General features: G+C 41.1%; 1 protein-coding gene across 1 annotated transcript in view; it reads left to right on the top strand.

The window, feature by feature from the left end:
* SLC15A1 (solute carrier family 15 member 1) overlaps positions 1–19,499 on the top strand; it is a 46,887-nt gene that overhangs the window by 12,543 nt on the left and 14,845 nt on the right. Inside the window, exons 7-17 of the mRNA XM_049853270.1 lie at positions 3,719–3,802; positions 6,756–6,838; positions 9,426–9,512; positions 10,112–10,201; positions 11,905–11,949; positions 12,111–12,143; positions 12,229–12,317; positions 13,020–13,101; positions 16,838–16,957; positions 18,285–18,431; positions 19,115–19,164. Coding sequence (XP_049709227.1) covers positions 3,719–3,802; positions 6,756–6,838; positions 9,426–9,512; positions 10,112–10,201; positions 11,905–11,949; positions 12,111–12,143; positions 12,229–12,317; positions 13,020–13,101; positions 16,838–16,957; positions 18,285–18,431; positions 19,115–19,164 — 910 coding nt within the window. The remainder of the gene's footprint in view (positions 1–3,718; positions 3,803–6,755; positions 6,839–9,425; positions 9,513–10,111; positions 10,202–11,904; positions 11,950–12,110; positions 12,144–12,228; positions 12,318–13,019; positions 13,102–16,837; positions 16,958–18,284; positions 18,432–19,114; positions 19,165–19,499) is intronic.

Genomic DNA, 19,499 nt, shown 5'->3' with positions numbered 1-19,499 from the left:
AAGGATTCTTTTTTAGAGGTAAAATCACAACTCTCAAACAAATACATTCCAAACATGTGTCAAAGATTTTATTTCTAATGAGGGAACAGATACGATGTTATTGTCAGTTCAAATAAGGATCTGATTTGCAGAGATTTATATTTTCTGCCAGAAAAAAAAACCATTTTGCATTGCCATAAGCAGTAATCATTTGCCTGTTTTCTACTAATTAACTTCTTTCTCTACAAAACTGTGCAATAACCTAGTCAAAGACCACGTCAACGCCACAGTAGTCAGAACAGCCTGGTACTGGTACAACAACAGATCCATGGACCAATGGAGCAGAATTGAGAATCCAGACATAAATCCATCCACGTATGAGCAGTTGATATTTGACAAAGGCCCCAAAACAGTTAAATCGGGGAAAGACAGTCTTTTTAACAAATGGTGCTGGCATAACTGGATATCCATCTGCAAAAAAAATGAAACAAGACCCATACCTCACTCCATGCACAAAAACTAACTCAAAATGGATCAAAGACCTAAATACAAAATCTAAAACAATAAAGATCATGGCAGAAAAAATAGGGACAACATTAGGAGCCCTAATACATGGCATAAACAGTATACAAAACATTATTAAGAATGTAGAAGAAAAACTAGGTAACTGGGAGCTCCTAAAAATCAAACACCTATGCTCATCCAAAGACTTCACAAAAAAAGTAAAAAGATTTCCTACAGACTGGGAAAAAGTTTTTAGCTATGACATTTCTGATCAGCGCCTAATCTCCAAAATCTACATCGTACTGCAAAAACTCAACTACAAAAAGACAAATAACCCAATTAAAAAATGGGCAAAAGATATGAATAAACACTTCACTAAAGAAGACATTCAGGTAGCTAACAGATACATGAGGAGATGTTCACGATCATTAGCCATTAGAGAAATGCAGATCAAAACTACAATGAGATTTCATCTCACTCCAACAAGGCTGGCATTAATCCAAAAAACACAAAATAATAAATGTTGGAGAGGCTGTGGAGAGATTGGAACACTTATACACTGCTGGTGGGAACGTCAAATGGTACAACCACTTTGGAAATCGATTTAGCGCCTCCTTAAAAAGCTAGAAATAGAACTACCATATGATCCAGCAATCCCACTCCTTGGAACATATCCTAGAGAAATAAAAGCCTTTACATGAACAGATATATGCACACCCATGTTTATTGCAGCACTGTTTACAATAGCAAAAAGATGGGAGCAACCAAGGTGCCCATCAACGGAAGAATAGATAAATAAATTACGGTATATTCACACAATGGAATACTACGCATCGATAAAGAACAGTGAAGAATCTGTGAAATATTCCCTAACATGGAGGAACCTGGAAGGCATTATGCTGAGTGAAATTAGTCAGTTGCAAAAGGACAAATATTGTATAAGACCACTATTATAAGAACTTGAGAAATAGTGTAAACTGAGAAGAAAACATTCTTTTGTCGTTACGAGAAGGGGGAGGGAGGGTGGGAGATGAGTACTCACTGATTAAATAGTAGATAAGAACTACTTTAGGTGAAGGGAAAGACAGCACACAATACAGGGGAGGTCAGCACAACTGGAGTAAACCAAAGGCAAAGAAGTTTCCTGAATAAACTGAATGCTTCGAAGGCTAGCATAGCAGGGGCAGGGGTCTGGGGACCATGGTTTCAGGAGAAATCTAAGTTAACTGGCATAATGAAATCTATTAAGAAAACATTCTGCATCCCACCTTGAAGAGGGGCATCTGGGGTCTTAAACGCTAGCAAGCAGCCATCTAAGATGCATCAATTGGTCTCAACCCACCTGGATCAAAGGAAAATGAAGAAAACCAAGGACACAAGGTGATTACGAGCCCAAGAGACAAAAAGGGCCACATGAACCAGCGACGACATCATCCTGAGACCAGAAGAACTAGATGGTGCCTGGCTACAACCGATGACTGCCCTGACAGGGAACACAACAGAGAACCCCTGAGGGAGCAGGAGAGCAGCGGGATGCAGATCCCAAATTCTCATAAGACCAGACTTAATAGTCTGACTGAGACTAGAAGGACCCCGGTGGTCATGGCCCCCAGACCTTCTTTTGGCCCAGGACAGGAACCATTCCCGAAGCCAACTCTTCAGACATGGATTGGACTGGACAATGGGTTGGAGAGGGATGCTGGTGAGGAGTGAGCTTCTTGGATCAGGTGTACACTTGAGACTATGTTGGCATCTCCTGCCTGGAGGGGAGATGAGAGGGTGGAGGGGGTTAGAAGCTGGAGAAATGGACACAAAAAGAGAGAATGGAGGGAGAGAGCAGGCTGTCTCATTAGGAGGAAAGTAATTGGGAGTGTGTAGCAAGGTGTATATGGGTTTTTGTGTGAGAGACTGACTTGATTTGTAAACTTTCACTTAAAGCGCAATAAAAATTATAAAAATAAATAAGTAAATTAAAAAAAAAAAGACAAAGTCAAAACCCCTATAGGGTCAGATAATCTCAGAGGCCCCAGCCTTCCACTGGAAGGATCGCCAGTAATGTCTTTTGCCTGCTCCAAAGTCTTGTTTTATTTTTTTCATAAATCCTAGGATTTCAGAGCTAAAACAGATCCTAGGTCATGGGTCAGCAAACTATTTCCCATGAGCCAAATCGGAAATCTGGACAGGGCCATTTACTTATACATTGTCTATGACTGCTTTTGCTCTACAAAAGCAGAGTTGAGTTGTTGTGAAGTGACTGAATAGCCCACAAAGCCTAAAATATTTCCTACCTGGCCCTTTACAGAAAAGTCTGTACACCCCACCTGTCTTGGTCATCGAGTGCTGCTCTAACAGAAATACCCCAAGTGGGTGGCTTTAACAAACAGAGATTCATTCTCTCACAGTCTAGGAGGCTAGACATCCAAGTTCAGGGTGCCAGCTCCAGGGGAAACCTTTCTCTCTCTGTTGGCTCTGGGGGAAAGTTCTAGTCATCAATCCTCCCTTGATCTAGTAGCTTCTCAGGCACAGGGACCCCAGGTCCAAAGGACACACTCATACTCAGCTCTTGTTTCTTGCTTGTATGAGGTTCCCATCTCCCTGCTTGCTTTTCCCTTTTATATCTCCAGAGAGATAGACTCAAGATACAACCTAATCTCATAGATGGAGTCCTGCCTCATTAACATCATAGCGGTAGGATTTACAACACATAGGAAAATCACATCAAGTGACAAAATGGTGGACAATCACACAATCCTGGGGATCATAGCCTAGCCAAATTGACAGATATTTTGGGGGACACAATTCAATTCATGACACCGCCCTAGGTCATCTGTTTCTTAATTAGCTTGAATTCAGAAACATACAGGATTGATTTTTCCAATGCAGTTTTGATTCTACCTACTGAGTCCCAGTATCTTCAGGTTATTGCATCCAGGTCAAATCTATTTCCCACACTAAGAAAACTCACAGACCATAAGGAGGCCCACGGACTTCTTGGCCAGAATCACACATCTATTTAGGGGCTAAGACTAGAAACTGTCTCTGTCAGGTGCTCTTTCTACAATGCTGTTTTGCTCAGCTGACGCTGACATCAGTCAAAGGCAAATGGAAAAGTCTAAAATATTATGTGAAAACAATACGCAATAACCAGTTAAGGATTTTTTTTTTTAAACAGGAACTATCTGAGCATTACCAAAGCCATAACTAATTCTAATTGTATAATTTTTTTTCTCCCCAGTTCAAGAGTGTGGAATTCACAGTAAACAAGCTTGTTACCCACTGGCGTTTGGCGTTCCTGCTGCTCTCATGGCTGTATCTCTCAGTAAGTAGAAATCAGCTGAACAAATCTGTGATCAGGTCAGGCCCTACATTAATTATTGTTACTAATTTTTCAAAGTCCATGTAACAAATTGTAACAAAAAATAGGACAAACAATTGCCATCACAACAATTGGTCTCTGCTCTCCCAGAGCAACAGAGGAAGAAGGAGGTCAGGAATAGGAGGAGGATATGAAACGTGTGGCTATTTGCCTCCATCAACAAGAGACCAGTCCTTTGCCAAGAGACCAGGAAGAACTAGATGATGCCTGGCAACCATTACTGAACATTTTGATCAAGGATTCTATAGAGGAATCCTGATCAAAAAGCGGAAAATGCAGAAAAGAATTTTCAAATTCTCCTGGGCTCCAGACTTTCTGGAGCCATGGAGGCTGGATGAACCCCTGAAACTATTGCCTTGAGATAATCTTTAAGCCTTAAACCAAAAATATGCTCTGAAGTCTTCTTAAAAACCAAACAATAACTTAGCTTAACCAGCAAAAAAAAAAAAGGCCTGCCTTGAGCATTATGCTCTTGAAAGAACTATCTGTATGGGATCAAACTGACAACAGCAACTGGAAAGACAAGGTAGGAGGCTTAGGGGGCTGTGAGTTTATGTTAATGAGGGAGGAACAACTCAGAAAAGGAGGGTGAGAATGGTCACACAAGTCAAAGAATCTAATCGATGTCACTGAATTGTACATGTAGAAACGAATTGGTGTATGTTTTGCTATGTCTATTCTCAACAACTAAATAAATGAGAATTGCTATCGGATGTTGAACATGCTCTGAGTATTCAAAGAAAGAGTTAGCACATGGATTTAGAGGGAATGGGATCCAAAAAAGATTTACAGAAAAAGGAACCAACTGAGTTGAACATTTAAAGGTCTGATGCTATTTGGGCAGATAAGGATGAAGGAGACAGAATGTACTACACGAGATTAACCCATGGCTAGAATCTGTAGTTTGCAGGAAGAAACAGTAACCTGATTTAATTGTCATTTAAATACTTCCGGTGAACATCTTAATTTTAAAATAATGTATCATCTGAAAATGTTTCTACCAGTACACCTCTCCTCTGGAAGGAATATAAGTGTATACCAAAAAAAAAAAAAAAAAAAACTAGCTCACTGCCATCAATTCTGACTCATAAGCGGCCCTATAGGACAAAGTAGAACTGCCCCGAAGAGCTTCCTAGGCATGTGTATATCCGATGCACTAATTTGCACGCTAGTTCTTGGCACTGGCTTTTTAGGAATTGTGAAGAGTTTTTCACATGGGAGCATCTGACTAGGAAGATGGTAGTACAAGAAAGAAGCAGAGCCCAGTAGCCATCTCAAGTCTTCACAGCCTCTTCTCCCACCCAAATGAAGTAGCAGTCAGCCACTGTCACTGTATCCATCTGTTCTTAATAGCACTCAGTAGGCCGTTTTTAATCTCTTTTGCTCATGTTTTAGCAGTTTAGCTTTATCCTCACATCTACGTTGAAGCTCAGTGTTCTCCCTTTTTTATACACATCCGTTTTCTTCCATAATTCTTCAAATACTGCCATACTTCCCTAGAAGGCCCATACCCACCCTGTCTTCTCCAACTCTGGGATGCAAGGCAGAAGCACTTCAAAAAGCATTGTTCTGTACCAGACACTGCAGAAGTACCTTAGGTAAATTCTCATTGAGTCTGAACAAGTCATTCTTACATCAGAGGTTATGATTTTCTTATAGGGGAATCGAAAACAGGCCAAATCCTATGTATGGGTTAACACCACTTCTAGAAATTTCTATGTGCAACAACCTTATGCTTAAGCTTTTTTTGGTTAATCAGAAGCTTAGATATTAAAATAGTAGTTGGCAAAAAAAAAATGTAGACAATCTATTGGGCATCTTCTTGCCCTGGGCAAAAATATAAGTAAACTATTTCCTCAACTGGAAACCCTGGTGGTGTAGTGCTTAAGAGCTATGGCTGCTAACCAAAAGGTTGGCAGTTCAAGTCCACCAGGTGCTCCTTGGAAATCCTATGGGGCAGTTCTACTCTGTCCTGTAGGGTCACTATGAGTCGGAATTACCTTGATGGCAACGGGTGTGGTTTTTTTTTTATTATTTCTTCAACTATAAAGACCATCTATACTACAGGAAATCCGTGGAGGTGTGCTTGTGAGTTAGTGCCTGTCCAAATCTCATTTCGAGGCCCTCTTAATTGAGGAAAACGCACAGAATTTAAAGTATCCATCAGGGTCTTTAAATTATTGAACTGCAGTATTGATAATCAGAAGTCCTAGTAAAAGTCCCTTGCAGAAATACTTTTTCTAAGTAATTTTCATAACATGCCTTTTACTAAAAAGGTTGATGGAAGAATCGCCTCATTGAGGAAGCACTTTTAACTTTTGTAAAACTGTAACTAGAGATACAATTAATTATAACTATGTTTCTGTACAATGACCAGAGAATAAATTTTGCCACACTTGATTAAGTAAAAGTTTTAACAGATTGTTATTTTTTTCTGGATTAAAAAAAAAAGCTTTCTCTTACCGTTTCAACCAGAAAATTAGAGCTATGTTTACTGTCTTTAGAGAGTAATTCATTAATCTGTTATGTGAAAGCACTCGTTCTTTTTGTGTCCCTTTAAATAGGGATAGAACTGGTACGTAAATAATTGTACTGGGTATCTCTGAGCAGTCCCAAGCTCTGTGAAGTAGATAGTATCAGGCTTAAATGTTTGTATATTAGAACACAAATACAACAGTACCCAGAGGTTTTTCTGACTGTTAGTATCAAAAGCAGTTTATAAACTTTTCTGGATCTTCTGAAACTTATTGGGTAGGTAGGTAAACCCATTGCACGATTAATCCCAGTATTTCTGCAACAAGGTTATAAGTCCAATAAAAGTACGACCATCTACAGAAAAGGTCACAAGATAGGTCTGTCAGATACCACGTAACACGTCTTCTTTCACCCTGTCTAGTTGTATTTGTCATGGGCAGTGGAATGTACAAGAAATTCCAGCCGCAGGGTAACATCATGGCTAAGGTGGCCAAGTGCATTGGCGTAAGTATCTCTGCAGTTCTTCCTCAGTGACTTTAGATCACCACAGAACTTTCTACCTCCTTTAAATTCAGATTCAATGTGGCTTTCACTTTCCTTCAAACATTTTATTTGCAATCTTAACTATTTTGATGAATTGAAGTTTCTGATAAGACTCACCATATAGAAAATATAAACAAAGAACACAAAAAGAACTCAAAGAGGGAAGAATAGAAATGGCTCGAGATTGTAAAACAAGATCAATGGTCAAGGGAATAGCAAATTAAAGTGACTCTTCACCTAGCAAACTGGGGAACAATGGTTGATGTCTGTAAGGGAGCAGTGCAGCAAAAATGGGGAGGTGCAGCTTGGCAAGAGCCTAATGTGTACCAAGGATAAAGTGTTGAAACACGTAGGGTCAGTAATCCTATTTCTAGGAATTAAAGTGAAGAAAATAATTTTTAAAATGAGCACCCAAACTGAACAGTTCACATATGATGATTATCACTGTGGTATTCATAGCAGCAAAATGTTTTGTACACTAAATTCCTGAAAAGAGGAGACTGACATCTAACTTACAGTAGTATATCCATGGTGTATGTATTTAGCCATCAGAAGTCATGGTTCAAAGAGTATCTGCTGATAGGAACAGGCAGAATACAGTTTCTTCCGTACACATCTATATGGTATATGTGCATGTAGGTACACTTGTAGGCAGGAAATAAAGGTTGAGAGTGGGCACCTTTGGAAAATGGAATCCAGTAACTCTTTTCCCTATATATTTACCTTTTTTTTTAATATAAAATGATGTAATAGTATACATTTGTGTGGATAATCTTTCCAGTGAAAAAGGCAGCCTTAAGATAATTTTAGGAGCCCTGGTAGCACAGTGGTTAAGCACTTGGCTGCTAACGGAAAGGTCAGCGGTTCAAATTTTATGCCATCTAAATACCAGTGGTTCCATGGGAGAAAGATGTGGCGGTCTGCTTCCGTAAAGATTTACAGCCTTGGTAACCCTATGGAGCAGTTGCACTCAGTCCTATAGGATCTCTATGAATAAGAATCAACTCAACGGCAATAGGTAAGCTAATTTAGATGACTTCCCCTCTCTCTAAAAAAAAAAAAATCCTGGCTTTAATTGCATTACATTATCCAGGTGCTTCTCACCGTGTGGAACGAATGTGTACTGAGAAACTCACATCTTCTCCTCCTCTCCAAAACATTCCCTTCATTTGCAAACATTCCCTTTTCGTCCTGCATGTCGACTCTAACATCACATCTGTTCCCACTGAGGTATCTCCAAGCTAAGAAGGGACCTTACCAGTCATCTACCCAATTCCTTCCTTTACAAGTACTTGACAGCTCAGTTCAGATTCCCAAAGAACTTCAAGCTACTTAGAGTCGTGAGAGTTGAAGCACTAGGATTACCAGTAGTTTTGCGTTACTGCCTTTTACTCACATACGTTCTTACCACCATCATTGCCTCCTCCGGCTGCTATGTGCAAATGCACCTTGCTTTTTTCCAAAAGGACTCTCACTAAACAACACTAACAAAGAACCAAACCAAAAACTCACTGCCATTGAGTTAATTCCAACTCATAATGACCCTATGGGACAGAGCAAAACTACCCCACAGGGTTTCCAAGGAGTGGCTGGTGGATTCTAACTGCTGACCTTTTGGTTAGCAGTCAACCTTTCAACCACTGCACTACCAGGGCTCCAGCAAAGAGCCAGTAGCCTCTAATTTTACGATGAGTAGGCTAGCATATTTTTCTGATTAGTGTTACCATACTTAAAATTTTAACTATTATTTTCTTAGAAATGCATTTCTACGTAGTGGGTTCTCACTCTCTTTGTGTGGTTACAGTAAATTTATTATAGAAATGCCTTGTCTAATATGGTAACCACTAGCCACATATGGCTCTTGAGCACTTGAAACGTGATAGGCGCAACTGAGGAACTGACTTTTACATTGTATTTAGTTTAAATTTAGAAATGATACTTCATTCAGTTATTGTAAATCTTTTAAGTACATCTGGAACAATTTAGCTATATGTCAATCTAGTTTTTCAAAGGTAAATTTTATACAGTCCATATACAGATAAAAATACTTCTGATAAAAATTCAGCATCCATATTGAGATATGCTTAAGTGTAAAAAGCATCCTGGATTTTGAAGATTTAAGTATGAAGAAATGATGTAAAAGTTCTCGTTAATTTTTTTTTATATATTATTACATGTTGAAATGAAGTTTTGGGTTTGTTGGGTAAATAAAATACATTTAAAATTAATTTCACCTATTGTGTTTTCCTTTTTTAATATGGCTGCTGGAGAACATAAATGACAAATGTGCCTGACACTGTATTTCTAAAGAACACAAGTAGGATCTGGAGAACAGGCAGCGACTCTGTGGCTTTGGGAGCCTCAGCTCAAACGCTCCTGGTTAGAAAGAGACTAGAAATAGAGCCATCAGCTATGCCTTTCACATGGTCATTATACCAGCATATAAAAGTTTTTGTATTTTGCTTTTCTCCAACATTAGAAGGGGCTTAATTGCGATGTATTTCCCTGTACTTGATTCTGCTTTGAAATTGTATTTTTCTTCCTTCAGTTTGCCATCAAAAACAGGTTTAGGCATCGGAGTAAGGAATTTCCAAAGAGAGAGCATTGGCTGGACTGGGCTAAGGAGAAATACAGTGTAAGTGACAATGATTGTTAAATGGCCCCAATTAATCTCCTCAGGAAACGAAAGGCCAGAGTCTCAATTCCGAGTATTTAGTGTACATGGACAACATCCTCTGTTCTACCCTCATAACACTTAGCAGTATTTTAAATAATATTACATGAGAGTATATTTTTATATTGAGAACTTGATAAACAATGGGCATAACTTATATGGAAACAATATTACCTGTTCATAGGCTTTCATTCTGTATAAAGCAAAAATCAAACTCATTTCCGTCAAGTCGATCTCTACTCAGAGCGGCCCTGTGTTCTGTATAGCACACCACTAATTAGATGTAATTGCAGTTTAATTTGAATGTAGAAGAGTAAGTGATGGGGGATGCAGTAGTGAATTCTAGTAATTTTACCTCCTAAATAGATGTCCTAATGTATACTTTGGATAGCATGGAGATTTTCACTTTTCGAAAGAAGCCTGTGGTAGGGTTCTTTGGAACAATTAATCACCTCCCAGTCCGTCTCGAGGTGCAAACATTTCTACACTGAAAACTGAGCAGAGCATCGTAGCTGCAACACAGTGGTGGCTGATCTGTCCCTCCTCCACTCCAACTGCAGGACCGGCTTATCTCTCAAATTAAGATGGTTACGAGGGTGATGTTCCTGTATATTCCGCTCCCAATGTTCTGGGCGTTGTTTGACCAGCAGGTAACGTGAAACTGTGTTTCTGGACTTCTTCATTTAGCAAACATTCTTTGGGCACTACCACGACCAAGGTAGACAGTTCTATCTATATTTCTATTGCAAGGCAATGAAGAAAACTAGGTGTGATCAAATAAAGTTGCCTTGGGAAAGGTTTGGCCGAAGCCTCCAGGAATCGTTGCCAATCAAAGTTGAAACTAGCATTTTTCTACTACTGCAGTTTGGTAAAAAAAAAAAAAAAAAATATTGCCTTTTGGGGGACCCAGAGAATAATTAAGCTGGGACGGGACTGATATCTTCTACCATAAAATGGGAACAGTTGGGCTAGGAGTACTGCCTGGCAGTGTGAAACGACTCCTCTGAAGTCACCCACACCAGAGTAGCGAACCGAAGCTCAGATTTCCTGCCTTAGTGTTCTGTTCTTCCTGCCACAGCCGTAAGACTGAGTTTTCCAAAATCGTATTAGACAGCTCAACTCATGATGTTCAAAAGACAGAGTAATGAGATACCTTTTCTTTTAGAAACTGAAGTTTTAAAAAAGTTTACGAACACACATCTTTTTACTGTATGGGAAAGATTATTATAAGGATAAACTATCTCTTTGAAGAAATTTGAGCTTAGACATTACTCTCCTTATTTGTCAGGATGGGATTTAGGCCAGCATCTTAAGGACCGAGGAGGCAGTCTTGCATAGTGATTAGGAGCCAGTTATTGAAATCAGACTTGCACAGGAAACACGCTCCATCACCCAGTTGCTGTGTGAACTGGAGTAGTTCCTTACTGAGAGGGGAACAGCCCACCTCAAAACTGAGGGTCAAATTAGAAAATGCATATACAGTACTTAGTGACTGGCAGGTATTAACGATGCAAATGATAGCTTATTTTTTTACCTCATCTTCCTAGTAGAGTTGACGGGTTCATGTTGAAACACACGTTTAGTCCTCTGTGGAACTAGTCATACATACTTGTATAGTCCTGGGACACCTTTTACTAAAAAAAAAAAAAAAAAAAAACTTTTACTATATATATAGTAAAATAGTTTAAATGTAACTAGGCTGCCCAGGTTTAAACACATCGCTCTCTTCATGGAGATCAATTCTAGGAGAGCCTCCCCAAGCCAAAAAACCCATTGCCATCGAGTTGATCCCAACTCATGGCGACCCTACGGGACAGAGTAGAACTGCCTCACAGAGTTTCCAAGGAGCGGCTGGTGGATTCAAACTGCCGACCTTTTGGTTAGCAGCCAAGCTCTTAACCAGTGCACCATCAGGGGTCCCAGGTGGCCTAGACTATTCAAAATGGCTCTGAACAGTAATAATCTACTTGAAGCTATGCTGACAGTGAGCATGGGACATCCTCAGTGTCAACAGCTGCTTTCACCTTGTAGGTGATGTCGTGCTTTCTGACAAGCCTCAGAAATGCATTCTCGTATTTCCTGAGTATAGCTTTATCCCCCAGTACTACTTGGGACATTCTTCACGGGGGGGATGGAGTCCTACGTAATGTGCTCATTTGTACAGCAGCAATGCGAGTTTTTCTTTTTACCCAGTATTATAATGAAGCCAGGAGGCTAATCTGATGTTAAAAAAAAAAAAAAAATCCCATGACATTTCAGACCTCATTCCTGGTTTGAAAGGACTCACCCTTGACTTATAAAAACTTGAAAGCTCATGTTCCCAAATGATGCAGTAAATTTATTTGTTTTTAAGGGCTCAAGGTGGACACTGCAGGCAGCAGCTATGAATGGAAAAATTGTAAGTTGTAGATACCAAGGCGTTTGACCTTCCCTGGTCACTACACCCTTGTTTTAGTCCTTTAGCCCCTTCTCTCCTTCCCTTTCATGTCATTCCGAAGCCCCCACCCCCACAAATGATCATCTAGGAGAGATTATCAATGACATTTTTCTTCTTTTTAGGGAACTATTGAAATTCAGCCAGATCAGATGCAGGTAGGAGAACAAATTTAAGTTGCTTTCAGAGATCAAAGTCATCTTTGAGACGAAGATTAACATTTTACCTTCACTTCATCTCTAGACCGTGAATGCCATCTTGATCGTTATCATGGTCCCCATTGTCGATGCTCTGGTGTACCCTCTGATTGCAAAATGCGGTCTCAATTTCACGTAGGTGACTGGTCAGTTTGGGTTGGGGCCGGGCTCCATTAGGCCTATGGCTTTGCAGATAGGCTGCATTCTCTCAGCTTCTGGTGCCTCCGTGAAAAGAACTTGTGTATCCCCTTCCCCAACACCACCTATACAATGGGGTTTTGTACAAGAATTCATAAACAGACGTTTGTGTGCAGATGGCTCTGAAAACCTGCCCTTAAAAAAAAGTGCAGTTAATGGCAGCCTGGAAAAGGTTTTCCTTAAGGTTCTTTTACATAAGTAGATGATATGAATGTTAACTGTAATCCTGAATATTGCCTGAACTAGAGTTTACACGGAGTCCTGATGGCATAGTGGTTAAGAGCTCAACTGCTAATCAAAAGGTCGACAGTTCGAATCCACCAGCTGCTCCCTGGAAACCCTATGGGGCAGTTCTACTCTGTCCTGTAGGGTCACTATGAGCTGGTATCAACTCAAGGCAGCAGATTTAGAGTTTATAGAACGTAAACGTAAAAACACAGAGGAGAAGGTGATTGACGTTTATACCCCTTAATCTCAGGCTTAAGTAACAGAGGGACAGACATGTTGAATCCCATGCGTTCTGTAGAAAAGTTAGCTTTGTTTGGGGGGACCAGAGGGTAAGGAATGTATCCTTTGGGGGAACTATGGCTTTTTTGTGTGAGGCTGGTTGAGATTCACTCTCCGTTTGTCCTGAATCAGCTCTTTGAAGAGGATGACAGTCGGAATGTTCCTAGCTTCCATGGCCTTTGTGGTGGCTGCCATTGTACAAGTGGAAATTGACGTGAGTTGTCTTTGGGCTCTTGAGTGGCCTTTTCTGGTGGGTTTAGGTGGAATGTTCCGAAGTCCTCTTTCTCCAGGACTGAAAGGAGGTAGGGAGGCCAGGGTCTTTCCCTTTGAATGAGGCCCTGTAGCTATGGAAGATGTGAAGCAAGGGACAGGAGAGTTCCTTTCAGTCAGTGTAACTACAGATTCTTCACACTGCAAAGGACGCAGCCGGGAATATGATCAGATGGATGGGTTTAATTGGGAGAACAATTCGGTAACAGTTACATAAATACAGAGCCTCAACTTATAATACAGTTTTACGCAACTTGTTCCTTTGTAATCTAAATGTCTAGTGGGTCTGTTTAAAAGAAGTCCATCGCTTACCAGCAAGCAGCACTTCAGAAAATTGTAAATTATTCTTTTGATGGAAAAACGCATTTTTAACTCTACTGTTTCTACGGATGATTTGCTCCTAAACTGACCCACGAGTCTCCTGAGCCCCAAAGGGGGCAAATCTAGACTCATAATGCTGTTTGAGATCAGGTTCTAGAAAGAGGCAGGGCAGCTGTTTTCAGAGGCATTGTAGTGACTTAGCCATGAGGAAGTACACCCACTCCTCACTTATTGACACGACTAGGTTCCAAAGACCAGGTCATTATGCAAAAATTGGTGTTATGCAAAAATGGAGGATGACCACATCAAATCACAAAATGGAAGATGACTACATTATTACACAACTGCCAAATTACATTATTACACAATTGCCAAACCACTGAGAATCATGGCCCAGCCAAACTGACACGTATCTCCAACCATCAAGGTCAGTGTTACTATCGCCTCATGCCTCAGCATTTGTTACTGCCAGATGTATGTCATTAAAGCACTAAATAATCAGACAGTAGATTTTTTACTTCTGTCATAAATGTGAAATGTTGGATAACAGGACAGTTGATAAGCAAGGGGTAGGTGTAACAGTGTTTAGCCTGAAAAGATGACAGAAGTAGGTAACAAAAGAATAACCCTTTTTCTTCCCCTCCCTCCCCCAAAGCATAGGCCTTCTTTAAATGTTCCTAACTTTTGTCAGTGCCACTGCTCTGATCCTGGTCTTCCAGGCATGGAATATTGTTGTTGGTTGGAGATTCTTCTCTCGCCCTCCCCTCAATTTGAAATCCAATTGCTGAAGTCTTAGCAAGACCCAGTGCTCACATTACTGTTTCCCTATTTCAGACCCTCACTGGTCCAGCTGATGAAGAGGCAGTAGCTCCTCTATGTCTTTGGTCTGTCTCTGTCCAGTCTTTCCTTCATTCTCTCCCAAGATTAACCATTCTGAGCAGCTCTCATCACTTCCACTCTTATCTTAAAGTCAAAATCTTCAATAGTGCCCCGCTACTACTGCCTTTAGCATAACAGCTAAACTCCTCAGCCAGGCAGTCAAAGGTCTCTACGCCAGGGCTTCTCAACCTTGGCACTTACTGACATTTGGACAAGATAATGCTTTGTTGTGGGAGCTGCCTTGTGCATTGTAGGATGGTTACCACCAACCCTGGCCTACACAAGAAATGCCAATGGCACCCCCTCTCACTGTGACAACCAAAATGTCACCAAACATTATCAAATGTGCCCTGGCAGGATAATTCTTCCTGGTTAAGAACCAGTAATCTGGAGGCTGGTCCAGCTAACCTCTGTGAAGTGATCGTCATCATTTCCTCTCACCCATACTTTTAGACTAACCAACCAAGCCCATTCTTCCCCATCCATGCTCTGATTTCTTCTTTGTATGTCTTTGTTCTACTTAAAATGCCTCCCCCCTCTCCTTTTCCTCATTGTTTCAGATTATATATCTATACCTCTAACCTGGCTATCATTTTATCATTTAAGGCCCAACTGAATGCCACTATTTCCTCCCAGGTTCCTCCTCGATTCCTTCTCTTTGTACCCCTCTTTCCACTGAAGTCGTATAGTGTATTATCAGCACTTTTCCCATTGCTGGCACATCACACATCCCTTTCTACCTTGTGTTGGAGTGTGTACACACCACATCTCTGCTACCAGGTAGCTGGCGCCCTGTCTGATCCATACTGAGAACCTCAGCAACACTCTCTAAGGTTCTTTCCACACAGTAAGGGCACATGATGCCCTGACCAAGTGAAAGCGTAAGTGAACACGTGGCTCTTAGGATCTGGGAAGCACTTTCAGCCAGTACGAGTGGGACAGGAGCCCTGGGAAAGCTTTGTGCTCTTGGGGGCTTGGAAAAGTTTGCTTCCCTTTGTTATAGTAATGCCCCTGTCCGCAGCAAAGGGGCAGCTTAAAAGCAAGTGTGATTAACTGTAGAGTCTTTGGTGCTGTACATTGCTGAACCCCAGGGAACCTAAGAATGGAAAGAACAAAACTGTAAATTGCATCTCAAAGAAAGATAATCCGGTGATTGAGTTCTTCAGTGTCTGTCCCCATGCAAAGCCAAAGCAGGACAAGCCTGTTGTGATGCTGGTGGAGTTCTGTGAGGTGTGGTGTTTCAGTTTGGGTTTTATTCCTTGGAGCTTCACCCCCTTCTTGTAGGGTTATCTTGTGCTTCTCTTTCCCACAGTCTCTTATCTCCGGTGTCCCCAGGAGTCTTCCTCCTCCTCGTTCTTCTCCCTGCAGCTCATGAAAAGCCGTCAGTTTACTTCCTTGAGTCTCACTGGAAAGCAGTCTCCAAGCGTTACAGATTACCAGTCCCTTACTGTGTTGGGGGTCCCAAGACTACACCTGAGTTCTGGCAGGACTCAGTACGTAGTCATGCCCGTGACTACAGTTTATTACAGGGGAAAAAAAAATACAAAGGAAAATCACAAAAGGGAACAGTGCATGGGGCGAACTCCAGTCTTCTCCTTGGTAGTCACATACACATTGCTGTCGAGTCAATTCTGACTCATAGCGACCCTGAAGGACAGAGCAGAACTGTCCCATTGCGTTTCCAAGGAGCGCCTGCATGATTCAAAGTGCCGACCTTTTGGTTAGCAGCTGAGCTTTTAACCACTGCACCGCCAGGGCTCCTTGGAGTCACACAGGACATGTTAAATTGCTCCAGCATTGAGGTATAACAACACATGTGAAGTGTTGCCTACCAGAGAAGCTCACCTGAGCCTAGGTGTCCAAGGTTGCTACTGGGAGTCAAGTCACACAGAACCCTCTGCCGAGCACATACCAAAGTTTCAGACTACCAGAAGCAAAACAGCCATTCAACATAAGCCATGTTGCGCACACAAACAATTGAGGCTCAGTGAGCCACTCTTCTCAATCCTGCGAATGGTGGGAGCCCTCCCCAAATCCAGGTTCCCAGACACCAGTCAAGGGCTAACCCTGCAAGCAGGCCTTTCTAAAGAGAGCGGTCTCAGGCCTGCTGTGTTCATGTTTTCTGCGTACTTATGATGGATGTTTACAATTTTAATGAAGGTAGGCATTCATTTAGGCTGTGGCTTATCTGGCCCCTCAGATACTAGGCCCCATAACCTGGCAGATAGCTAGGAAAGACCATGAGTAGCCTCTTTGTGATTTCTTTAATGTTCTGTACAAATAAAATTTCCTGTGGGTGCCGTGATATGAACGACTGGTAAGCACCACTCCTGATGCTTTGCTTGGTATGGGAAGTTTGGTCTGCCTCAGCCAACACAGGTTTTCCTGGCTAGCTCAAAAGTAGCTCCAATGCCAAGGTTAAGATTATCTTCAATGTTTCGCTGAAGAGCTCACTGTCAATTTTCGTTTATTTTGCTCAGAAAACTCTTCCAGTCTTCCCCAAAGGAAACGAAATTCAACTTAAGGTGCTAAATATAGGAAGTAATGGCGTAAATGTATCATTTTCTGGAGCAATAGAGCCACTTGGCCCAATGTCTCAAGTAAGTAGAACGAAATGCAACTTTCTTTTTTGTCTTCTGACCTGATTTATGTAGCCCTGGTGGCGTAGTGGTTAAGAGCTCAGCTGCTTACCAAAAGGCCAGCAGTTTGAATCCACCAGCCACTCCTGGAAACTCTGTGGGGCAGTACTACTCTGTCCTATAGGGTCACTATAAGGAGGAAACTACTCGACAGCAATGGGTTTCGTTTGTTTTTGTTTCTCTTGACCTGATTTATAGTAAGACTTGGATAAGTTGTTCTTTTTGGTCCTCGTATTAATCTCATGCTTAGCCCACACGTGAAATGTTTTAGTATCTTGATCTTATTTTGTCTTCATTCCAGACCACTGTGCCTCAAACTTCAATGTGTCTAAGAATCGCCTGGGGAGCTTGTTAAAATGCAGGTTCTTAATTAGTAGTTCTGAAATCCTGCATCTTTCACAAGCTCTCACTTGTGAGGCTGCTGGCCATGGGGGGGGGGGAAAAAAAAGAAGTACACTTTAAATAGTAAGGATGTGGGGCAGTGCTTCTCACTGGGGTGGGGGGGTTCCCCCCAGGGAATATTTGGCAATCTCTGGAGACACTATGGTTGTTCTGATGGGGGTTGTTCCATTGACATCTGGGATGCTGCTAAAGATCCTACAGGGCACAGGACAGTCCCTCCCCCACCACCCCCCCAAAGAATTCTCTGGTCCAAAATGTCAATATTAGGGTGGAAAACGCTAATCTAGATGATCACTGCTCATGATCACTGGTGCATACTGGAGAGTTTAAACAGTTCTGATGCCTGGGTCCCAACCTCAGAGAGTTTATTTATCTCATTCCTGTTCAGCCAAGATTGAGAACTACTACCTGAGATCTTGCCAAAGTAATAACCTTGAAGAAAAAAAAACAAACCTACATTGCCTCCTGGGGCGGGAGCTGCCCAGTGCTGCTTTTCACCAGGCAGTTGGTTTTGTTTTGATGCCATTCTTTGCCTAATCACAGTTTTGTTTTGATGCCATTCTTTGCCTAATCACAGTTTTGTTTTGATGCCATTCTTTGCCTAATCACAGCAACAGTTTCCATAGCACTTATCTTTATAAAACCAAGTCAACATCTGATGGAAAGCTCGATTTCTGGGGTAATCCTAAAACATTTCATGACGGAGTCCATAACAGTGAGGAGGGGGCTCAGGCAAACAAATGCAAACCCCCAGACCATTTCTTGATGCATCTGAATGTGAGTTTGGGATGTTAAATAACACACCCTGTAGTTCTGCTCCACAGTGCAGAACATGACTCCAGAGAGCCTTCTGTTGTTAACTGTGACTCTTCTTCCCCGTCTGCAGACAGATGGATTTATAACTTTTGATGTAGACAAACTGCCTAATATAAGCATTTCTTCTAATGGGTTACAAGACACTCCAGTAACTCATACCTTCGAGCCGGGCCATCGCCACACCCTTCTCATATGGGCCGCCGACGAGTACCGAGTGGTAAGTACTCAGGCACCTACAACTGACTCTTCACTGTTTGTGACCTGACAACATAGCTTCTTAGTGGTGTGACTTTGCTTTACCCCTATGCAGTAGTGTTTTAGATAATTATCAGTTTCTTTCTTCTTCAAGAATATGAGTCATTTAACTTCCCAATAAAAATTTAACTTATGGATGGGAAGGGATAATATTAATTATAATTTCTACCTAGTGACTGGAAAATTAGAACAGTCTCTGAAAAAAATAAAGTGAGTGTATCAGGTAAAAGCAATAAAAATAAATATAAGATTTCATGACAACATACAGAAGTCTAGATGTACCATACAATGAGACTTTCAGCACATAAAGAAGCTATAAAAGTATAGTTAACCCCGCGAAGGAGATGGAAGTATTCCGTAAAGTTGAATTTCAGTGAGTCTGTACGGAGTCCAGCACGGAATTAAGATTTCCTTGGTCATGTGTTTAGGAACCTGCTGAGTGGCATCAGAAATTTTAGAGGTTCACGTTAACCTCAAGGAACACCAGGGTTAATGAAATGGAACTCTTCAAATGTAACTATTTTGCCCTTAGCTCCTATGATAAATGCCAACCTCACTCTCCTTTTCAAAGGCTAAAATGTTAATCTGAACTTATTCTAGTTAGATTTTGAAAAAATGTTTTTATATTATTATTTTCTCTTTCAGATAAATGATGGCCTTAACCAGAAGCCAGAAAAAGGACAAAATGGAATCAGGTATATATGTTTCTTTAAAACTTAAGTTAAAGCAGAGTCTTATGGAAGTAACGCATACCCACAGTAAAGTCCAACTGTAAGGGCATATAAAATGCAAGTATGGGGTTTATTCCAAGAAAGTAAGACTGGTTCAGCAGTCAATAAAAAATCCATATAATCTATAGATAGGAGGAAAATCCACATCTCCGTATCAATTAATACAGAAAAGACGTTTGATAAAATTCAGCATCCATTCATGATAAAAACTCTCAGCAAGCTAGGAAAAGAATGGAACTTCCTTACCCTGATAAAGGACATCTAAAAAAAAAAACCCAACCTAACCTTGTGCTTAATGG

This window comes from Elephas maximus, chromosome 14 (genome assembly GCF_024166365.1).
Source record: "Elephas maximus indicus isolate mEleMax1 chromosome 14, mEleMax1 primary haplotype, whole genome shotgun sequence".
Classification (NCBI taxonomy): domain Eukaryota; kingdom Metazoa; phylum Chordata; class Mammalia; order Proboscidea; family Elephantidae; genus Elephas; species Elephas maximus.
Note: the sequence above shows the minus strand (reverse complement) of the source record. Positions and strands in the feature narration are given on the sequence as shown.